Raw genomic sequence first — 21902 nt, 5'->3', positions numbered from 1 at the left:
AGCTTTTATCTCTATTTTTAAAAGTCACACCTTTGGTTCACTTTTTTGAATTTTTATATGGACATGTTTGTCCTCTTACGAAATTTCCAAAAAAGTCATTGTAGAATGACTGATACAATAAAAACACAATAACAATATTTAGGCTACATATCTATATTTACATACAGGTACATAATTTGGTCATTTTTCGATTACATATTTATCATGATTAAATACATTATTTGGTCATTTTTTTATAATTTTTTTTTCATTCATTTGTTATATTACAAGTAACTGTTTATGAATCGAACAAACACTACAATGAAAAGAGACAAACGCTTCAGGACTCATCGTTGAATTAAGATTAATTGTACTGGCTTCTCAGTGTATAAGTATATTTTATGGATATGTCGTCTATAAAATTCAATATTCATGTAATGCCATTATAATTACTTTTGAAAAAAAACCCACATTTTTGATTGTCGGGCAGCAGTTGAAAAAAAATTACTGTGAACGATAGTGTTTGCTATAAGTGATAAACAGAATTGTTTGGAACAAAGCCAATTGGCAATTGCAATTTTGATAAATGCATTTTATTTTTTAAAATATAAGATTTTAAAAATTGTCAAACGTCAAATGTTTGACGTTTCAGTTCACGGTTCATATTAGTAAGATATAACAATAGAAAACTAATTTATAAGGCGAAGTTTGCCTCTTAATTGACATATAGGCACTTTTTGGGAGTTGATTTTAATCAACTCTCCTATGCAGTCACTCTGGCAAACCGAAAGTGAAACAGTGTTTGGACCTAAGCACAAATCATCACCGCTGACAAGACTTAGTTCTTAAATATAATAGAAAAATTCGACGTAATTTTTGCTGAAGCATTGTTTTTTAAGGAAACTTATATATAAACACTTTGAAAATAGTAAGATGTTATATAATACGAACAATTTAGATATTTATGTAGTCTCGTGTATTCCTACGCCAGAGTTTAATATAGTCTCGTTCAACCAGACGCTCGGCTGTCTCCGTAAATCTCCGACAAACAGTGAGGCTCTCTTGCTTGTCGGAGTTTAACGGAGACAGCCGAGCGTCTGGTTGAACGAGACTGGAGTTCAATATCAATAGTGCTTGGATCCATACAATTTTTAGAATTGTTTCGATTACTAATACAAAGTTTGAAATCTTCTTTGAATATTACACAACATGATTCATATGGGGTTTCTCTAAATTCTTGTCTGAAAAGTCTAATTAAAATTCTAATTTCTAATTCATATTATAAAAAGTGCGTAATTTAAATACAGACTAGAAACTAATTGCCACGCAAGATAAGTTGATTTTAAAATATATGATAATCGATAAAATCAACTCCCGTCAGTACTTCAGTACTTTGATTTGATTCCGTAATAAGTAATTATTTAATATAAGGTTCTCAACATCGTCCTTAATCTGAGTGTAGAAAACAACTTGTTGGGTTACATCACCTGAGTCAGACGACCTATTACTACTTGCTTTCGTTCTTTGTGATAATTGCAGATCTGTTTTCAACGAAATAAAAAATCCAAACAGCGTCAATAAACAGAATAGGCAAGCAGAAAACAACACATTATGAAACACCCTTCCCAACACAATTACAAAGTCAACTTTTGTAAGTCTTTTCTCCCCTAAAAAATGCAAAAAAGCCAAGCTTTCATTTATTTCAAATCTCTGATTGTAGACTTCATAACTGACAAATCTACTAAAATTACTTGCAATGACTTCAAATTTTGTCGAATTCGTGATGAATACATGATAAGAGACATGATAGTAAACTCTTTTCAGTTCTCTCCATGAAAAGAGAGGCAAAATCGTCGAAAATTAGCATCATATTAGAATTTCCAGATTGAATTACTACATTTTATTGCTTATAAAGAATATGAGCACATTTTTGCCTCAGCTTATGCAGAATAACAAAACAATTCTTAAAACAACGCTTGTTGTCAATTCTATCGTTTATTCGGAATAAAAATAAATAAATCATGCAGTAACTTGTACTCAGACTTTGAATTAATAATACAAAATAGTTGAAGAAATGAACAGTTTTACAACGATTGCAAACTTCTTAGGAACAATGGCGTTAAAACTGTACAACACGAATATATGTACAAGCATCCCTGAAAACACAGTCTGAACCTATGGCCAAAAACGTTTTTAATTAGATTCAATACATTAAATGATCACAATAGGCCATCTACAGGTAACAAAATGGTACAAAGGTTTGGTCCCCTATTTAATTTTAAGATATCAGATTGAAATCCTTTCAGACCGCTCACTCTTGTCTAAATTAAGAAGATAAACAAAAAAAAAATTATAAGAGCAATAATTGGTAGCACAGTCTGGCAATCATAGTTTGAAAGGCGTATTACACCCCGACCGAAGACTTCATTGAAGACGGACATAGGAATTCCGACCTGCGAGATCCTGCTCACAGTCATGTTTTTCGGAAGAATCATGACAACACCTCTGCCGGTGTTTGATATATCGAACATTACAGTATAATGGTTTTGTGTTATTTTTTAGATACCCAAAAAAACAGGAATTGTGATTAGAATCTACTGACAAAGAAGAAAGAATCATACTTTTAAGAAAGAGCTAGTAATTAATTATTTCTATTAATTAATAGCTATTCAAATAGAGCCACATAATTAACCAAATGCGAGATACACCTAACACACAAGTCATCAGCCTTCTCCATCAACAGACAGAGCTCCGGTATCCACTGAAGTTCATTACTATATGATAGCAATGAATTTAAAGAATTATATTCATTGAGCTTTTAAATATCCCTATTTTGTTCCCATAGCCATGCTATTTAAAAGAGATTTATTTTCACAAAGCTTATATATCTCCTTTGCTCATTATTCACATGGCTATGATAGTAGAGAAATTTTATTTACAAAGCTCTAAAATCTCCTTTTTCTGCTCATAGTGACATAATGTAAGAGAAATCTATTCAAAGAGCTCTTAAATCTACTCACTCCGCCATGACATCAGAGCACTATATTCACAAAATTTTCACTTCCTTTAAATCTAACTTATAGAATCATACTATTGCAGAACGTCATTTTCCGAGTTTTCGTATCCAAAAAAGCATCTCGGTGTTTATAGAGCTATGAATTTATCAGTACCTCCGACATGTAAGTAACCTACTTACAGAGCTCTGATACCCGACATCACAAAATTCAACTCATATTATACGGCCAAATAGAACTCTGGAATAACATACTACAAACATATCGCTCATAAAGCCCCGATGTTGGTAATCACTTTTCACTGACTCTTGATATATATATATATATATATATATATATATATATATATATATATATATATATATATATATATATATATATATATATATATATATATATAACAGAGATCACATTTTAAACTGCAACATCATACACTCTAGATTACGGAATCTCTGACATAAACTTACAGAGCAACGATATCCCTGATATGTTGACTCTGCAGTTGAACCTTCATCTCTATCACACAGTACAGAAACAGAGCCAGTATCAGCACTCCGGCCAACACAATGACCTTAGTTTGAACGCACAAGAAATAGCTGTATCCAAAAGCTATTGCACATCCGGTGGCGTACAGCATCCGGTAGCAGGAAAAGGCAGCTTCCTGTTTGTCAATGAACAGAACCCCAAAGAGAGCTGCAACACAAAAGAAATATCCTCATTAGAACTGATCCGAAGGGAGATATAAAAAGTTATTGAAATATTATTGTAATGAACTAACGTACTGAAATGAGATCTAGAATTGTAAAGGTATTGCTGTATCCTTTTCCTCGAGAAGTACGCACTCATACACATTCAAGGTCCGTTTTATTAATTAATAACAATGTTTTCGAAGACCTTGAAATTTTTAACACATTAACTCATAAATAAGCACACTTTCAGTTTATCTGTTTCATTTAAAACAAAAAAGATTCCACCATTTTAATTCAGAAAACTCTTTAATGTTTTTTACATCTGACTTCGTTTCTTGCACCTGCATTTACAATGAATTGTTTCTGTATTTGCATAATATGCAAATACAGAAACAAATACTGTACATGAGATCGGAAATAACAAAATTTGTAGCTAAAGATTATCTTTAAGAGATCATGTCGTGATGCTTCTTAACATGTAGGACAAATAGGAGACGCGTTCTATAAACCTACTGTACGTCTGTGTTTGCCAAATGGCGTCACAGAGACCCAGACAGCCCGCCACGACGAAGAAGTTGGGGACGTCGTCCAGTGTGGGTTTCCACAGCCACAGAACAATCAGGAGACCGACGTTGAATGTGGCCCCGGCCACGATGAATGCGAAACGTTTGATATGGCGGCTGGCAACGATCCCGATCAGAATGCAGCTAATGGAACTCACGGCCCCAAAACACATCATGATTGGGCCTATCTGAGACACACCCAGGGTACAAGCTATGTAAGCCTACAAAATCAAGTAAGAAAATCATTCATTTATTTACTAGACGTTAAATCATGAAGTAGGTTATAATAAACAAAGGACATTGAACCCATGCCTTGTAAGAAATGTAATTATGACTTGATGCATCTCTATGTTATAATCTACATTGTATCTCCTTGAACTCTTCATAGATTCAAACATGCAAACAGTTTTTGAAGATAACAGCATTTGAAACTTTCAAAGGCAATCCGGTGTAGTTTATTTTTTTCTTTCTCTCTTAAATACTTGTACATGTATCTCTCTGAAATATCTTTTACAATCATAATGGATAGCTTTTACTGCAGTGGTTAAAATACGCCTTCTCTGTGGTTAGAGATAATGCTTTTATTCACAGGAGTATGGGAGGAAACCAAAACTCTTCTTGAATACATCGCAAATATTTTCCATTTTTCACGTCGGTAAAGAAGATTTCAACTAGTTAGCTTAATACAGGTGTCAAGAACACTTCAGCAACAAAGTCAGAATGTGTCAGGAGAATTTGGCTGTATAATTGGCTCTAGAAAACAGCTAGTTCCTTTATTCTGGGCTCAGTGCAAATAACACGAGGAGGTGCTGTTTTGAGAATGAACATCGATTCGCACTTGATAACTTCCGTTCGGGCCGGAAAAATCAATGCTGTCCTGATTGATTTCATTATTGCACAATCTAGGCTCTTTGACTTCATTTTCTAATCCTTCATGACCTGATATCTTTTCAGAAACTAAATTATGCTTTACATTCGTGCAGCTACGGTGTTTAGATATGCGTGAAGCACCAAATAAGACTCCTTTATGTCAAGATCTAGGGCAAAAAGAACTTGTTGAATCGATAACATGATTTTTATTGGAAACATAATCGGCATGGTTTAGCTATGGAGATTATAACTGGACCGTTTTGATTAACGCTTTATCGTCACAGGAAAATATGCCCTTTTCAACCAGCACACCACAACAATTATATAATGCCGTATCTGCAGTTCAGCGATGTTTTTCCGCTTTACATGGAGCCCAAAGGCGGTGTCGGATTTTATGTTCTGACGTTTTCAACCATTTTGTGTTAAGCCATAACTGGGGGAGTAGGTGTCGAATTAATCAAAGAGAGCGGTTTTTGCAATCTACTTCTAAAAATACAACAGTTTTGTATGGCGTCATTATGCGTTAACAAGTAGCATGCGGTGTGCATTGACGTCCCTAAAAAATAATAATTAGACCAGTAAAAAGTTCATTTGTACCTTCAGAGTATGAAGTGTCTACAGAGTGGTGTTTATGGAGTCTGCTTATTTGAAGCCAGCCGTAGATTATTGCATGCAAAAATACCATTCCCTGTCTGATAATTAGCCTCCCACAACTGATGTACACTGTACCATTTAACATGGCCCAGACACGCATGCAGACATTCCTTCCATGTAGAACATTTTAATCAAAATATTACCGGGGACTTCATAGGAAATTAATGAATAATGTACGAAGATCGGGCCATAAGTGGAAGCTGTTTTCTCTCAGGGATACCAAAGCACATTTGTTTTTAACTGAATCGCGTGAAAACAAACAAAATATCGCTCTGGTAGATGTCAATATGAGTAATATTTTAACATCGTTTGTAAAAATAAAAAAACAATACTTTAAAATTTGGGTGAAAGTAATGTATCATATTCTAATCTTACAATGATATGCTTATGCCGACCAAATATTGTAATGATGTCATTTAAAAACTATGTAAAACACAGAATAATAAATTAATATCGATATACAAGAGGCATATAAATGTATATAGTTAATTTGAAATTTGCATGCCTAATTTGTCCTATAGTATGCAAAAACTCGAAATTGATCATGTTGATTTCATTTACTGCAATGCCGTAAATAACCTTTATCTCGCTGCTGTCCATCATACGCTAGTACTAAAAGGATACTATAAAGTCACAAAGAATCTGACAGTAACGAACAGCGATAGGAAGTCGATGCCAAGTACTTCCTGTATCATTCTTTCTTTTTTTTATCAAGATATTCCATTAAGGGTGCGTTTAGAGGTCATTTCTATCTAAGTCATTCGCATTTATATCTCTATCAGCAATATCCATTATACCTTTATTAATACTTTATGGTGAGTAGCACATTGCGATATCACTATAGATCACATCGTTCATTTATTTTTAATGTTAATTTGTAATCTTGTACTTATATATTGTCTCACAAAACGGTTAAATTTTTTTTACATTGCAGTATAATATTACTTATGAGGTTTGTTACTGACAGACTATTGGGGTGATTAATCCCATAGACGACGGGGCGAAGATCAACCCGGTATATTTCCATAGTCAGTCAGAAACGATCCTAATAAGTGTTTTGTTTTCCCCGAGGACAATCAAGTGAGACATTTATTTCACAAGAAGCGATGCTTTTCAAAAATCAAAAAACGTAAAAGTGGCCTTACATATCGTTCAATATTAAATACAGGCGTTCTCTTCAAAATTTTCACATTCTCATCTTTGAAAATCTTTGTTGCACCCTTGTTCACTAACAATGTGTTGTTGCTATTTCATTTTAAACTTTTTCTCCGTTTCCTCCGCAGAAGTTTTAGCAAATCTTGATGCTGCCATTTTATTCCGCTCCAGACAAAGTTATTTAAGTTATTTAAAAGAGCAAGTACTCCAAATATTTAAGAACTTTCGGAACTAGGTTTCTATACTAAATAATATGAAATATGGGGATGATTAGAAAAACCGTCGGCCATATTGCTGAATATTAATTGATTTAATTCTCACCAGAATGACATAGAGATATACCTGGCAGTCGAGTGCCATATTTAATCCGACGAAGGTGTGACAATTCAGTCAAGGGGAAAACAATGTTTTTATACAGTTTTAATGTTTGGAAGCGAACGGTTGAAGAATCGAAACATCAAGTACACGTGTATTACTGTTGATCACTTTTATAATTGTTCTTAAAGATAAGGAAATACAAAATCAGCGACGGACACCTCAAGACGTACTGTTGAATCAACACTGATCGTAAAATTTTGCTATATGTTCGCATTTAATGGCTGTTAATTACGGTTTATATTAATACCAGAAACTTGACATGTTGAGCTTTCATATATTAGACATTAGATATTACTTTCACCGGGACGGTTGTTTACCAAATGACGTCACCACCATTGCAAACCAATAACTTTTTACAACCCCCAAAACGTCCCCACCACCCTAACTATATGAAATGATTCCACAGAATTTGATCAATATTGTCATTGTGATTAATGTGATGCTATACTTATTAAATTGCTCTGATACTAGACCTGAGTAAAATCGCTGAACATGAACCCCTGTTCAAGCCCCACGAACACCACAATAAGGATCAGAAGCTGACATTTGGAATCCTTGAACATCTTTAATGTGGATAAAAATATTTCTGATGACGTCAGTTCGTCGTCATTGTAATGGTGGTTTTTCCGCCTTCGCTTGTGCTGGTCGAACAGAGAGATGAGTGTGACTATCCCCATCACCCCGCAGCCCATGTAGATACTGAGCAGCATCACTTTTGTGCTGTTGTCTATCGTTGTTATCAGATCCTGAGACAGGTCCTCGTTTGAGCTATTATTTTTCAGACAATATCGCGACCCACAAGAGATGTTCGAATGGTTCAGTTGATACTCTCCAGCTCCAGTGGTGTTCTTATTAATCACGAGTGTTGTGATAAGGTTTCCCCAGATGTTGCTGGTTCGATACAGTCCACAGAAAATACCCATGAACTTATTAATGACATGGTCTTGGTCCGAGATGTGAGAATGTTCCGCATATGCTAAAGCTATGGTTGTTATTGATGTCGCTTGGGCGCTAAACAGAGGGCCTGCCAGCAGGCCTAACAGAGCGCCCAGTGGGATGAGCATGTAATGTTCGGGATGAAAGTTTCCGGCGAAATACCCCGTGAAAAATACAAAGGTTATCACCATCGTCCATTTTGTAGTAAAGCGTTGGATAATCCATGGGGCGAAGAAACAGGAAATGATAGTTCCTACGTAGATACTAGAGAGAGAAAACACCCCGACACCGCTTTCAATATGAAGGGAGCTTTGGAGTCCTTGCAATGAAACAAATGCCGTAAAAATAAACATAAAGGCGATCCCGAGGACTATAACGTTCTTCAGTGCTTTTCCATGACTCATTTCGCGCACTGTTCGGAGAGTTTCGGGATCATGAGGAAGGCTATGATAATTGGAAAGGGTGTAGGAATGTATAGTACTTCTTCGTCGACTTTTGTCGAAGTCGGGTAGGGAAACCAGGAGGTTGGCATTGATGTGCTGCTGGGACGGCGCCTTCAGGGACGCCATTAACAGCTTCTCCCGGCATACTTCCATGTTGGACATCCCCGTCGCCATCTTGTCCACGAATCCTTTGAAAAATAAAACAATTAAAACATTGTTTATTCTTATTGGTATTGTAATTATTCATTATTGATAAACTCTTTGAAAATCCAATACTTAGTAATTCACAGTATTTATTCTCTAAAATGTCAAACTAACTATAACGGTAAACTCGGGTCAAAGACGAAAATCACGAATTGGAGCGATTTCTAAGCTTATTAACTTTTCTGTTAATGTAAGGATTTTTTAGGATCGGCTACAGAAAATTCATGAGGAATTCTGTTGACTGAGATATTCATAGATGCACTGTCTGTCGCTGTACTTCACTCTTTTGTTCGTTCAATGTTTTTGTGGATGAATTGTGAATCGACATGTAACTGGCATCTCATTGACGTAACAGCCCGCCTCAAAACCACTAATATTTCCATCATAAAGCATTCTGCCTTCTTTCCCCATTTATGCTGACTTTGCCAAATGTATTTCTTTTATCATACAAATTTTGCAACATAAATCATAAACCGATAATCAGACCGGGTTGATTTACCTCTGATATGAAATATGATGTTTTTCTATACAGATTTATTGACTTTGCGAAACATTACATTTTTTGGTCTCTGTAACCATGAGACACAAAGCATCTGATGATATATATCAAACGGTTTCGTTTTGATGTGGCAGATTTTGCTTTTTACTTCATATTTTTGTACATTATTGTGAAAAAAGCGTATTAATCTTTTTGTCAAGATTCTATTCATTAGAGCAAAATTATACCAAATAACAGTTACTTAAGGTACCTCACTTCACCTAGACTTCTGCTTTTTAAGACACTATGCCACAAGATGGCGATGTTTTGTTAAACTGTTCGTAACAATCGATTTGGTTGTATATCGCCATAGCTCAGCGGTTAAAGTATTGGCTTGTGAACCACAGATCATGAGTTCCTATTACCCTGGGGCTTTTGTTCATGTTTAATGAATTAAATTTTTGAAAAAATAATTTTTGATCCAAAATTGCACAATTTTTCGCCAATTTGATATATACATATAGAATATCACACTGTTGTTTTGATCTCGGCCCTAGTATCAGCCCGAGCGGCTGGTATCGGCCCAAGCCGCTTAATTCCAGTTGCTGTCTCGCCTAGTCCAAAACACGTGTATCAGGGCTGATACACTTCTAGGTATATGATATATATGCATATCCATCATGCTATCTACGTATTGCAAAGTGTAGTGAGCTACCTTAAAATAATTTGGAATTTGTTTTAACGATATTTCGAGCTTTATTGTCATAATTTTTGCACACTTAAAACACGATACCACCTCATATCGTGAAAAATGAGGTTGATAGGTTCACACACTGTCCATAAACAATTAGGGAGAACATAATCAAAAAAGTTTCCAAGACATGTAACTGTGTTTATCTACCTTTATAGCTCAGTAGAGAAAATTCTAACCTGCAGACACAGGGACAGGGGCTAATAAAAACCGTTTTGATCTTCGTACCCAAAATTAGAATAATATCTTTTTTTCATAGATACGAAGAGCTGGCTTAGTCCGTGTGCCTGCAATCCCCGAGTTAGGAGTTACCTTATGATAATGATTCATAAATGAACGTGCAAAAACATCACATTGAAGATAAAACAAACTCTCTCTCTCTCTCTCTCTCTCTCTCTCTCTCTCTCTCTCTCTCTCTCATAGCGACAAAATATTTATTGTTTTGCCACGAAATATGATCTGCACTTTTATTGTTAGTGGCTTCTTCACATAGTTCGTGACAAATCACACAAGTATCATGGATTTTAATTTTCTGAAATCCCGGTATGATATTTAAGATTTAGAGATGACTTTGATAGCAAACTGCAGCATTCATTACTATATCGGTTGCTTCTAATCAAATTGACTCTTCTGTTAGTGCAGAGAGGTGTTTAAAGCGTGCTGGCGGTTTTGCATTTGATGCGGCGGCAGATATTTTGTTGTAAAATTTTCTATTACTGTGAAGCCTGAAAGTGCTTAATAAACACAATCTTGTACTTTTATACGAGTGTGTATGTTAGTTTTAATATATCAAAAGAGCCATGCTCATTACTGCTCATTACTTCATTTTATGACTGTCTTAATAAGATTTTTTGCTGTTCTTATTTATTAATTATTACGTACATACACTGTAAATGTACATTGTATACTTACACACTCAAAAACAAATTGGGTGCATCTTGACAGCATTTAAATCCGATATATGAATGATTCACCTGTATTTACCCTTCCCTCTAAATAAAATTTTCTAGAGGCAATCGGTTTTTGAAGCCGTGTTTTTACCAACATCAGCGTCTTCTACGGATACAGTAATTCATTTAGTACGTCTCTAAGTGATAAACGCCAAACAAGAAAAACATCACAGTTATGATGGGAGTTAAATGGACAATTTTGTAGAATTAAAATATCGGAATTCTTGGATTGGATTAGAGGAACGTCTGCTGAATATCAGCCTGTCAGATTGGTACAAATTGGAAAACTATTGGCCGTGCTTCCGGCGAATTCAGAAGTTTAATCATAAAACATGGCGCTATTGACATGCCTCGAAACTCAATATCAGAACCTCGTCCGACACGACGATCCGGGGATATCGCCTCTCGCTCCGTTCCAAGAGTTTGTCCAGACTTTCTTTGGCTTAACGTCTTTTGTATGTATCGCCGACGATTTGATTACGAATTTCCATTTAGGTTGCCAGTGTTCTTTAATGATTGAAGAAGCAGAAATCCCAAAAGCCCGTGCATCATTTCTATACTGTTAATAAAAAGCTTATTTGTCCTCAGATTGTGTGATATATACGCTATTGCATCTGATATCAAATAAACGGCTGTGAGATTTAAAGACGATCGAAGGGAAAAGAGGATTTTCAAGAGAAAGTCATAATGTTCTATATATGTAAATATAAATGAGAATATTCGAAGTGTGCACGTGTAGACGCGCATGTTCAAAGAATGTAGGTGTTTTGTACAGCACATAGATGTGTTAGCAAGAAATGTGTACATGCATAGAAAACATGTAGTTGTTTACACCCAAAAATGCTGATTTCTTCAGCCCAAAAATCAAATCTCTAATTTTAAAGACATTGCAAACAAAACAAGACCGCGTAATATCTATAGTATGTCACTTTCATCACATTTTCATTAACTAAAACCGCAATATCTAATATTTTTACCAGGATCCTAAGCATGCAAACAGCCAACTACCGTCATTTTGAAAACAAATATTTCTTTTCCTTGGGGGCACAAGTACTCCGTGTTCGCGGAATCAATTTCAACCTTATGAATTGTGAGGCGGAACAACATGACAGGCATTCAGCAATAATGAAAAATAAAATGCTTGTTTACAATAAAGGGCTTTCTTGGAACTAACGATTTTTTCCCAATTAAACATCAATATCCATATAAAATATCTCTCTCATGCACTCTCTTACTCTCCCCTCTCTTCTCTTTCTATTTCTCTCCCCATCTCTCTCTCCACCTCTCTCTCTCTCTCTCTCTCTCTCTCTCTCTCTCTCTCTCTCTCTCTCTCTCTCTCTCTCTCTCTCTCTCTGGTTTATCTGGTTTATACGACTCACCTGCTCCTCTAACTCCTCATTTTATTCACGCTGTCTTCCTGAAATCACTTAGAAACATTTATAGCTCATCCTAAATCAAAGCTCCCTGTCGGCCGACTCTTCTATTGATTGTCAGAAATTACGTTAATTGATGAACAAAACCAATTAGGGCCTGCTCAAAAGAATCCTAATACTCGTTCGGGCTTCCTAAAGAACTTCAGGTCGGATACCATTAGACTCAATCCCGTGGAATGCATCCTTAAAAACTGTTTCATTTTCCTATGTCCGATTCCTTTTTTCTTGGTTTTATGGAACACTAGAACACCCGTTTACCTCAACAACGGAGGGAGAACTCGCGGATCCCACTAAACGAACGGTAACAACATTTTACGGCACTTCTGTTATTGGAAAATCTGGATACATCTCCGCTGCTTATATATATACTACACCGCCTTCTCCAATTGTTCAGTAATATATGCATTTCGTGCAAAGCGGCAGACGTACTATCATGAATGCAGTGTTCATAGATTCACAGCCCCTTGGCTTCTTGCGCTGTTTTAATGGGAGTAGATTAACCCAATCGCTATTTTTATAACAGTTCATGTGAATTAAGACAACAGGGGGAAATTATAGCGTTTACCTCGATATCCACGCTATTTTCTTTACATTTATAACAGCTACTCATAGAGGGGATGAAATCAATGAAATGTAAATACGTTCCCAGAATTAATCATGTTTATTAAACAAAAAGGAACATATCGATCGAATCAATGTATATGGAGTATACACCGGTTAATCTAAAGCAATTATAGAACACATCATACAGGTATTGATGATTTTTATTATTGCACATCTCAAATACATTGTATGTACATTGCAGTTGTAATTTAAAACTGTCGTACATGTGAAAATGGTGGTATTTTAACCTTGTGTTTATGAGTTATAGGCTAAATGCATAGATAGTTTCTTTTGATAGTTTCTTTTGCACGACTCATATAAAACTTACGGACACTGCGAGACTAGACCCAATCCTTATTTGTTTGGGGTGGGGTGGCGATGGGAGGAGAGTAAGGGATGGAATAGGGGCTGTTATATAAACTATCGTTAGCAGAGATATTCTACCGCGGTCTATCTCTGCTTGGTGACGCATAGTGACTGTCGATCCTCACCGTGCAGAGTTTAGTATCAATATTGTTCAGTATACTGCTTGTATACCAATCCTGCCTTTTGTCAGTAGCAATACTTTTAACTTGGCAAGGCACAGTGCCACACTTTTTCAGTGATAATGCGTTTTATCTCGTTGCGCATTATACAATTATGTTAGATCAATCCTCACTTTGTTTAATATCAATACGTTTCACTTGGTGACGCACAGGTCCTATTGCTACATTGTAGTATACCAACCCTCACTGTGTTCTGAGTTACAACTTCGTTTCACTTGAAGACGCATACTACTAGTATACATGTACCAACCCCGACTTTGTTCAGAGTAACTACGTTACAATTGGTCAAGCATACAGCTAGTATACATGAACGACTTCGTTTCACTTGGTGACGCATACTTCTAGCGTACATAAACCAACTTCGTTTCGCTTGGTGACAGATACTGCTAGCATACATGAACCAACTTCGTTTCACTTGGTGACGCATACTGCTAGCATACATGAACCAACTTCGTTTCACTTGGTGACGCATACTGCTAGGCAGGCTTGGGGTAATGCTAAATGTAATGGTAATGCATTGCAATGCATTACATGTTTTCAAAGTAATGCTAGTAATGTGTAATGCCACAAAATTAGCATTACAAGTAATGGTTATGTAATTCATTACTTTCCAAAATCTAGTGAACTAGCAGTGCTAGCATACATGTACCAACCCCAACTTTGTTCAGCGTAACTTCGTTTCACTTGGTGACGACTAATGCTAGCATACATAAACCAACGTCGTTTCATTTGCTGACACATACTGCTAGTATACAACCCTCACTCTGTTCAGTATCAATATGTTTCAACGACCCCTTGTGCAGTGACGATTACCTCTGTAACAAGGGGTTTCTATATTGTTACCTGTATAGAGTCATATCGTTTCAAGGACCCCTCAGCTTTATATTTATTAACGTATGGCATAGTACAATTCATCGGGTTTTTTAAATATAAGTTGCATAATGATTTCTTGCAAGTTTTCAGTGATATAACAGCATATTCATTTCTCACATTTCTCTATCCTTTTCATGTGATGTCAGATATTATTCATAGTTTATTCGACTAATTTTGAAGTAACAAATAAGAAGTAATGCATATTTCTGTAAGATAGCTTGATAATTCTTACAATGTGTCTTTACAATATGTCTTTCTTCTTTCATACGGTATCGACTTGCTTTTGTATCCCCCACCTATCCAACCCCACCCCACCCCACCTCCTACCCCCCCCCAAAAAAAAATATTCTTCTCTATGTTTAGTTCAAATCACATTTTCCCCACGTAATAAACTTGTTTTGTTCTTTTTCCTCCGAATTTCCATTAAATTTCACCTTAATTAAAAAGTTTTGATCAGTGACATTTGTGTGACATTTCATACAGAGTTACTGGTGATAATATTCGATTTTTTTTAAGTCGCCACAAAAATATGACTACATAGTATCATTGCTTCTGAAAGAGTTTCTGACACGTAAAACCGACCACTTGCCATTTCTCTTTATCATTCATGATTGAAACGATACTTGTTCTCAAAGCATGCAAGCAGAAAACAAAACTACATGAATTAAGTTCAACTCTAGTTTTCCAAAATTCTTCAACATTTAAAGGCGACGGTCTCCAACAGCTAATTTGATGGTTGTCGTACAGTGCACATATTGTCTATTAAATCATCTACGCTGTTTTGATATTTTCTTAGAAATGCGTACTCTATTGCCAAAAAACCAGAAATTTGTCATCTAGCAGCATTCTGTAATTATGGAATCTAGCAATCTTTGTTATGATACCAGCGCAACCGTTTTCGACACTGCTATTTTGTTATTGGGTTCAGAATTTCTCCCGGAATCAATAGACAAGACACGACTTGAACAATAAAGTGCACTCGTATATACCGTTTATATAGAAAAAGAATAACAGGATGTCATTTCATTTATCAGCATACAATGCTTTAGTGGTTGTATGGATCTGGATCAATTACAAATAGTTACCATTTCCCAAAGAATCGCATTCCGATAATCAAAACAAGTTTGGTAATAATATATAGTGAGGCCATTGGCGCTTATATATTAGCGGGAGTTGTCTCTTTGGCTGTTTAATGAAATATTTGAAATATCAAACCTAATCCTTCATTTAGGAGACATGACAGACTTTTTAGAATAAGAAGACTGCATGTCTTCATTAAACAGATATAGTCCGTTAAATAGCATGGCTTTAATCTAAAATTTTGGAGAAATATACGAACACAAATGTCGCACACTTGTTAACGTTCACCCGTTGGGCTTTACTCTTTTCGATATTCCCCTAGCCATTTGCATAGCCTGAATATTTTATCACTTAAACGATATCGTCAGCAACAGAGATAGCCTAATCTGATCCCTTTTTACTGAAATCAAATACCAAGCATATAAAAAGTACAGGTATGAAGACAACAGATTGAGCGTTGTTTGGAGACACCCCCCCTCCCCCGTCTTCCTAGCTATATCCCCCCTAGCCTGGAATAATGATCCTTCTGCGTGATCGAGGACGCTGCCTAACCCTGTGATGGATCACTTTGCCTCCGTGATGTGACTTCTCCTTGTATCCCTTGCCAAACCAAGTCCTGGTCCATCAGATTTCTGAATACAGCAGATATCTGTCTAGACAACAGTTCGATTTTTGCCTCGAATTATAATGGTGGAAGGAATTAAGATTAAGATAAACCAATTCTTCCTTTGATGACAGCTCGTAAAATACTTTCATTACTTTCCTTTAGTGAGGAAAACGAATGCTGGTTTCGTCCTTGAGCGGGGGAATCTTTGAATAAGGAATGGTGATTGGGAAATTGCTGTATTCAACTGTTTGATGGAACGTGTTTCGTCACATCCGGGCTACTGTCGCCTTTCTTTAAGACTCCCATCACGTTAATCGCCGTCCAGCGCGAAAACTGATGTCGATAAATTAGATGGGCAGCATTATTAAGCGACGAATTACTCTTCTTGTCCAGATATTGTTGTCAAATTTACTGTGAAGGACTTACAACGCACACCAACTATCTATAGCCGAAATGATTTGCTTCTTCAGATTTTGATTAAAAAAGAAAAGAATGTGCGCGTTGCACATAAGTAAAGTTGGGATAAAGAAAATATATAGGCTTGATCTTCCGAACACGCGAAAACGTTCTTTGCAAAATGATAATGCTGTAATCATCTAGCAAACGAGCTAAAAATGCAACTACAATTGCAACGAGGATTACACAACTTGCACCAGATAGAGGATAGGGTTCCATTAAACGCTTTCATGTTAACTTTTAAGAGTTATAATCAGTAATTTTACCTTCTTTTTGTTGTAACCAGAAGATGGCAAGATGATTTTTTTTTCACATTTTCAAAGACTTTATTGTAAATTAAAAAAGTATTAATCTTAGTGTTTTTAGATATACGTGGGTATAAAAATTTCTTTTTTCAGCTGTTTCTTGATGAAGAAAATAATTATAGTAACTTTATCGCAATGTTCTCAACAAGACGCACCATGAATTACAGAGGCCATTTGACAGGTATAAACTGAATTATCTGTTTAATTCATGCATATTGGTCTCAATCAATCAATCCTCTCATTATTTTTGGTCTTTTGGAAAATATATATACTGCTATGAGAGAGAGAGAGAGAGAGAGAGAGAGAGAGAGAGAGAGAGAGAGAGAGGTTGAGGTTAATTCAGATTGACTTTAATTATGTCTGGGATATTGTATGCACCTTTTTAGTGGTTACCAGCTTTAAATCTTTCTTATTTACCCAAAATCTTGTAGTTCACACTTGTTCACCCTCAGGCTAGGAAATGAAGTAAAATTCTGAGACAGATTTTTTTTTGTTAATCCGATTCCACGCTAGATTGACTGAAGTACTTCAACAAGATTTTCTTTAAAAAAAAAACCCAGTTGTTTGTGTCTTTCCCTTGACTTTACATGACCAGTTTTAATGTCGAACAAATTTCTCAAGATGTCATTGAATAAAGAAAAATAAAGTGAAAACCACGTGCTCAAGTAGTCTAATCTTCTTGGTGGAAGTGGGCTGATGGATGATAGCAATTTCACCTGATTTCATACCGAGGAAGAATAGAATCTCTTCTCTACAGTAATCCCACGGGGTCCTCATTCCGTCGCGTAAAACAGAGGATGACGTGTATGATAGCTATGTAATCTAATCAGGGGCAAACCTGGCATTTAATTCCTTGCTGTAGTATTATGCGTACAAAACAACTTGAAAAGCGATAACGATTTATTTATTTGCACTTTCCATTGTGCATTTTATTAAAATGTATGCATAATTTAATTCAGTTAGTCCGGTAATTTTCAATGAAAATTTTAAACTTTGAGTTTTCCGGGAGGGGGGGGGGGTCTAGATCTGCACATAAGAATTTAAAAGAAAATTCCATAGGAATATTCATTATATAATGAATAATGGTTGTATTGATCACAATTCACAGGGTATCTTTTTTTATTTGACGCGGCTAACTGATTCGATTAGCGATGCTTTTTGAGCCTTTACATAATCTTTGTACATGTACAAGTTCTTTTATCCCGCCGTGTGAACGCCATTAGGGGCCTGTCAGCCATTAAACGAACAGTAGGATTCTGACAGAGCATGCCCATCTGTATTAGAGATAATGCAATATTTCTGATACATCACTACAAAGAATCGGAACGCAGCGAAGACAACTTAATATACTGTAACTTAGTTTATGGTTTAGTGGAGAGAGAGAGAGAGAGAGAGAGAGAGAGAGAGAGAGAGAGAGAGAGAGAGAGAGAGAGAGAGCATGTCAAATCGAAGAAAAAAAAATGAGTGTGATATAACTTGTAAAGTTCTTATAATTCACTGTCAAGATATTCAAATCTATAGTCTGAAGACATTTTAACTCATGTATTGAGAAAAGAAAAAGATACCAACAAAAAGGACGATATGTTTGTCAAAAGATTCCAGTTATTATATTTTATGTTATTTTGTGATCCGATAAGATCGTCCTTGCACACATAAATACGGGATATCTTAAAGTGCAATTTTAATAACAAGATGAGTCATACAATGATTTAATGAGTTGTTGGTATTTTTTTTTTTTTTTTGGTGTTTGAGCAGACTTCTGATGATGTAATAATCGTCGGAATTGGCTTTAAAGAGAAGGGTCGATTAACATTGTTGTTCTTTAAAGATCTAGAGCAACAGATACTGCATGAAAAATTACGGGTGGAGTAGAGCAGGGGGATTATATTCAGAAAGTTTTGAAAAATTTAGATGTGTCACTGATGTCATTTTATTTGATGTAAAGCTGGTAAACAGAAAAGTGCAGTTTTCTCCGGAAAGAAAGTGTGTAATTTATTAATATATTAGTACTCTTTTCTTGTATAGGTCTAATTATTTTTTAAAATGTTGTTGAATTAAATATTTCCACCTCAAAAATAGAAGAGTTTGATAGATTCTCTCAAATCCTCCTTTGTTAGAAGGTGAAATAATCATTGATTGGCCGCTGACTTCACGTCTCACCTTCATCATTGTAATTTATGAATTAGGGTAATTAAGAAACTGATATCTAAAAAACTGACTTCCTCCCCGGCGGGGAATCGAACCCCGGTCTCCCGCGTGACAGGCGGGGATACTTACCACTATACTACCGAGGAGTTATGTACTGAAATTAAATGCCGGATAACAGCTGTCTTAGTCTACGAAAGTTATTCATTGATATATACAAAGAAAATGTAGGTCAGCAGAAATATGAATATGACGGTTCCATGGTGTAATGGTTAGTGCTAGCACTCTGGACTCTGAATCCAGCGATCCGAGTTCAAATCTCGGTGGAACCTAAACTTTTACTCGGATACGGAGGAAGGAGGGAAGGAGGATCGAGGTTAAATCCCCCTCCCTTCTTTCCGATATCCATGCTTTTTTTCTAAACAGACATTATAATGCTAAATGTATTTCAGTCACCTATTCTCTATCAAACATGTATTATGGGTTTAAGAATCTTATACATTTGTATTTTATATCATACGTAGAAGACCTAAGAAACCAACGAACCTCATTTTTTTTTGCAATTTTCAAACAATACGAATAATAAAACATGTAATAAAAATAATGTTGATAATAAGGATAACGAACAAATATTTTAAAATTGTGCGAGAACAGTACAAGATAAATACACTTCTCTTCTTTTCTTCTGTGAAAGTTGACATGAATGAAAACAAATTTGTATCTGGGGAGAATATAATATTATGGTGGCATATCTCTGCCCCTAGTGTGCAAGTAATATTTCTATTAATTATGTCGGCATACAAGATGAAGATGTTGACATGCAAGATAGTTATGTCAACATGCAACATCATATAATATTTTGTCAGTTTTAGTCCATTTGAAATTGTTATCTAAAAAGCATATAAGTGTCACATTAAAGTTGTAACTGAAGTTTACAATTTAATCTGTATAAAACTGTACAGAATAGAATGTAGATTTAACACAATAAAATGGGTATTATATATATCAAATCCTAAGATTTACAGAAACAATAGAAAAATCACGGATCTAAAGAAGCTAGGTGGTCAACAAACTAACTACATGTATCAGATCTACCTAAACTTTTTAAGATATGATTTGTTTAGCGATAAACTATCATTTAGTATAGAAAAAATACATTATATATTACCCTTTAAAATCGGGTATTTTTCTATATTTTTATATAGTGCTCTTCTTCTAAAGGAGGTCAATACAGTCTAAATATGGTCACGACCATCGAACCCTATTGAGTGTGAATTTTACAGATATCGATTAAAATGTAAATTTTACATGTACATATTTAATTTATGCCATGAGTTTAAAGACTTTGTGTGAAAATATACATGTACCATTGATGGGTGCAAAAATCTTTACAATAAATTATCTTTTTTTTTTCATTTCTGGACCATCAAAAATCTTTATGTATCTTGTTTAAAAATCTGTTTAGCCATGTTCTACCATTAGATGAAAAGAAGTTTAAGAGAGAAAACTTTTGTTTTATCCCAACCCTCTTTTTCCATACTGCTGGACCGCCATTGTGCATGCACGCTTTTTTTTATTTATATTTTATTAACTGCAACCAATCAGTGAGTGATGATGATCACATATGGTTTATAGATGATAACATTACTGTTATAATAGCTGCATGCCGGGTTGTGTGAAGAATTGCTATTGCTATGTGTGAAGGATTGCTATAATACATGTGCATGTACATGGTGGTTAAATATAAAGAAATTCGCTCATACAAATAATTAAAGGTCACGAAAAAAGAACTAATTCTGAAAGTCAAATTTGTTCATTTTTTTATAGATGAAACCATTATTTAGTTTTCCTTTAATCATCTAAACAATTAATCCCGTCCGCCAAAAAATTCACTTGAAATGCGAGACACGCATTAAAAATAGCCAGTGTCGTCAGTAAAAGGCATGCGCGGATGAAAAGGGGGAGAGGTTAGGTGTCTCACCACCCCCTGGAAAATCCAACTTTTCACATAGCAAAATTACCGAAAATAGGTCTCGGGTCCCCCGGCAAACAAAATTACCCCTAGAACCCCCCCCCCCCCCCCCCCCCCCGAAAATCTTTCCAGATCCTCGTATGGAAACCGATCTATTATAGCAAAATGATGTTGTCTGCATAAGATTTTATTTCTGACAAGAATCATTAAATTGAACGTTTTTTCTTTCCTTTTATTTAAACAATAGAGTAAGTCAGTCTTTATTATTCTTGTAAATCAATCTTCCGGCAACAACAACAATAAAAAACTTTGTCGGAAAGGCCCGATATGTCTCGAATGTCAGATAACTGTTCATCTATTTATCGAACGCGCCTCGGTATACGTGTATACTATGGTATACTGCCGCGTATTCGTTATAAAACATGTACGAGGGTTGTCCGTAAAGTTCGTGGGCAACCTAGATAAAAACTGACAAAGCATCAGATCGGAAATTTAATTGTGTCGAGTAAAACGATGACTACGTTGAGAAAAGTTGATTCTATGTAGTGTTTGACTTTGGGTAATGTCATAAATTTTCGATCTGATGCTCCGGGTATAATTCAGTATCATTTCGCATTTTATGAAATTATCCCTATTCATGTGTTGATTATGATATCTAAAAAATCGCACATTAATCAAATAAAACATGAATCTAACGATAATGTGATTTTATACATTTTATTTAATATGTTTGTCAGTTTTTATCAAGAGTGGCCACGAACTTTATGGACAACCCTCGTATGGATGATATCCACAGCATGTGCATGATGAACAAAATAT

The 21902-nt window shown here is 35.5% G+C and overlaps 1 protein-coding gene and 2 non-coding genes across 3 annotated transcripts; 1 reads left to right on the top strand and 2 right to left on the bottom strand.

Moving 5' to 3' along the window:
• Positions 1 to 1950: 1950 nt before the first annotated feature.
• On the bottom strand, positions 1951 to 13027 carry LOC105345372 (protein unc-93 homolog A). The gene is made up of 4 exons (XM_011453497.4): positions 12444 to 13027; positions 7776 to 8869; positions 4196 to 4466; positions 1951 to 3686 (listed from the first exon to the last, which is right to left on the bottom strand). The coding sequence occupies exons 2-4, from the start codon at positions 8853 to 8855 to the stop codon at positions 3457 to 3459; spliced, it is 1581 nt and encodes a 526-aa protein (XP_011451799.3). The 5' UTR covers positions 8856 to 8869; positions 12444 to 13027; the 3' UTR covers positions 1951 to 3456.
• A 6161-nt stretch (positions 13028 to 19188) lies between these two features.
• Trnad-guc (transfer RNA aspartic acid (anticodon GUC)) lies at positions 19189 to 19260 on the bottom strand. Its single transcript has one exon. It is a non-coding gene; the product is annotated as a tRNA-Asp (tRNA).
• Positions 19261 to 19365: 105 nt separating this feature from the next.
• On the top strand, positions 19366 to 19443 carry Trnaq-cug (transfer RNA glutamine (anticodon CUG)). The gene has a single exon. It is a non-coding gene; the product is annotated as a tRNA-Gln (tRNA).
• Positions 19444 to 21902: the final 2459 nt, after the last annotated feature.

The sequence above is a fragment of the Magallana gigas genome, chromosome 3 (assembly GCF_963853765.1).
Source record: "Magallana gigas chromosome 3, xbMagGiga1.1, whole genome shotgun sequence".
Lineage (NCBI taxonomy): Eukaryota > Metazoa > Mollusca > Bivalvia > Ostreida > Ostreidae > Magallana > Magallana gigas.
This window is presented reverse-complemented; position numbering and strand designations above follow the sequence as displayed.

Excerpts from the sequence above, each read along its gene's own strand:
- LOC105345372 (XM_011453497.4), bottom strand. The coding sequence starts at position 8,855 with ATGGCGACGGGGATGTCCAACATGGAAGTATGCCGGGAGAAGCTGTTA. Across the intron at positions 4,467-7,775 it reads TGTTCAGCGATTTTACTCAG|GCTTACATAGCTTGTACCCT; the intron begins GTCTAGTATCAG and ends TTGATTTTGTAG. Across the intron at positions 3,687-4,195 it reads TTGGCAAACACAGACGTACA|CTCTCTTTGGGGTTCTGTTC; the intron begins GTAGGTTTATAG and ends TTTGTGTTGCAG.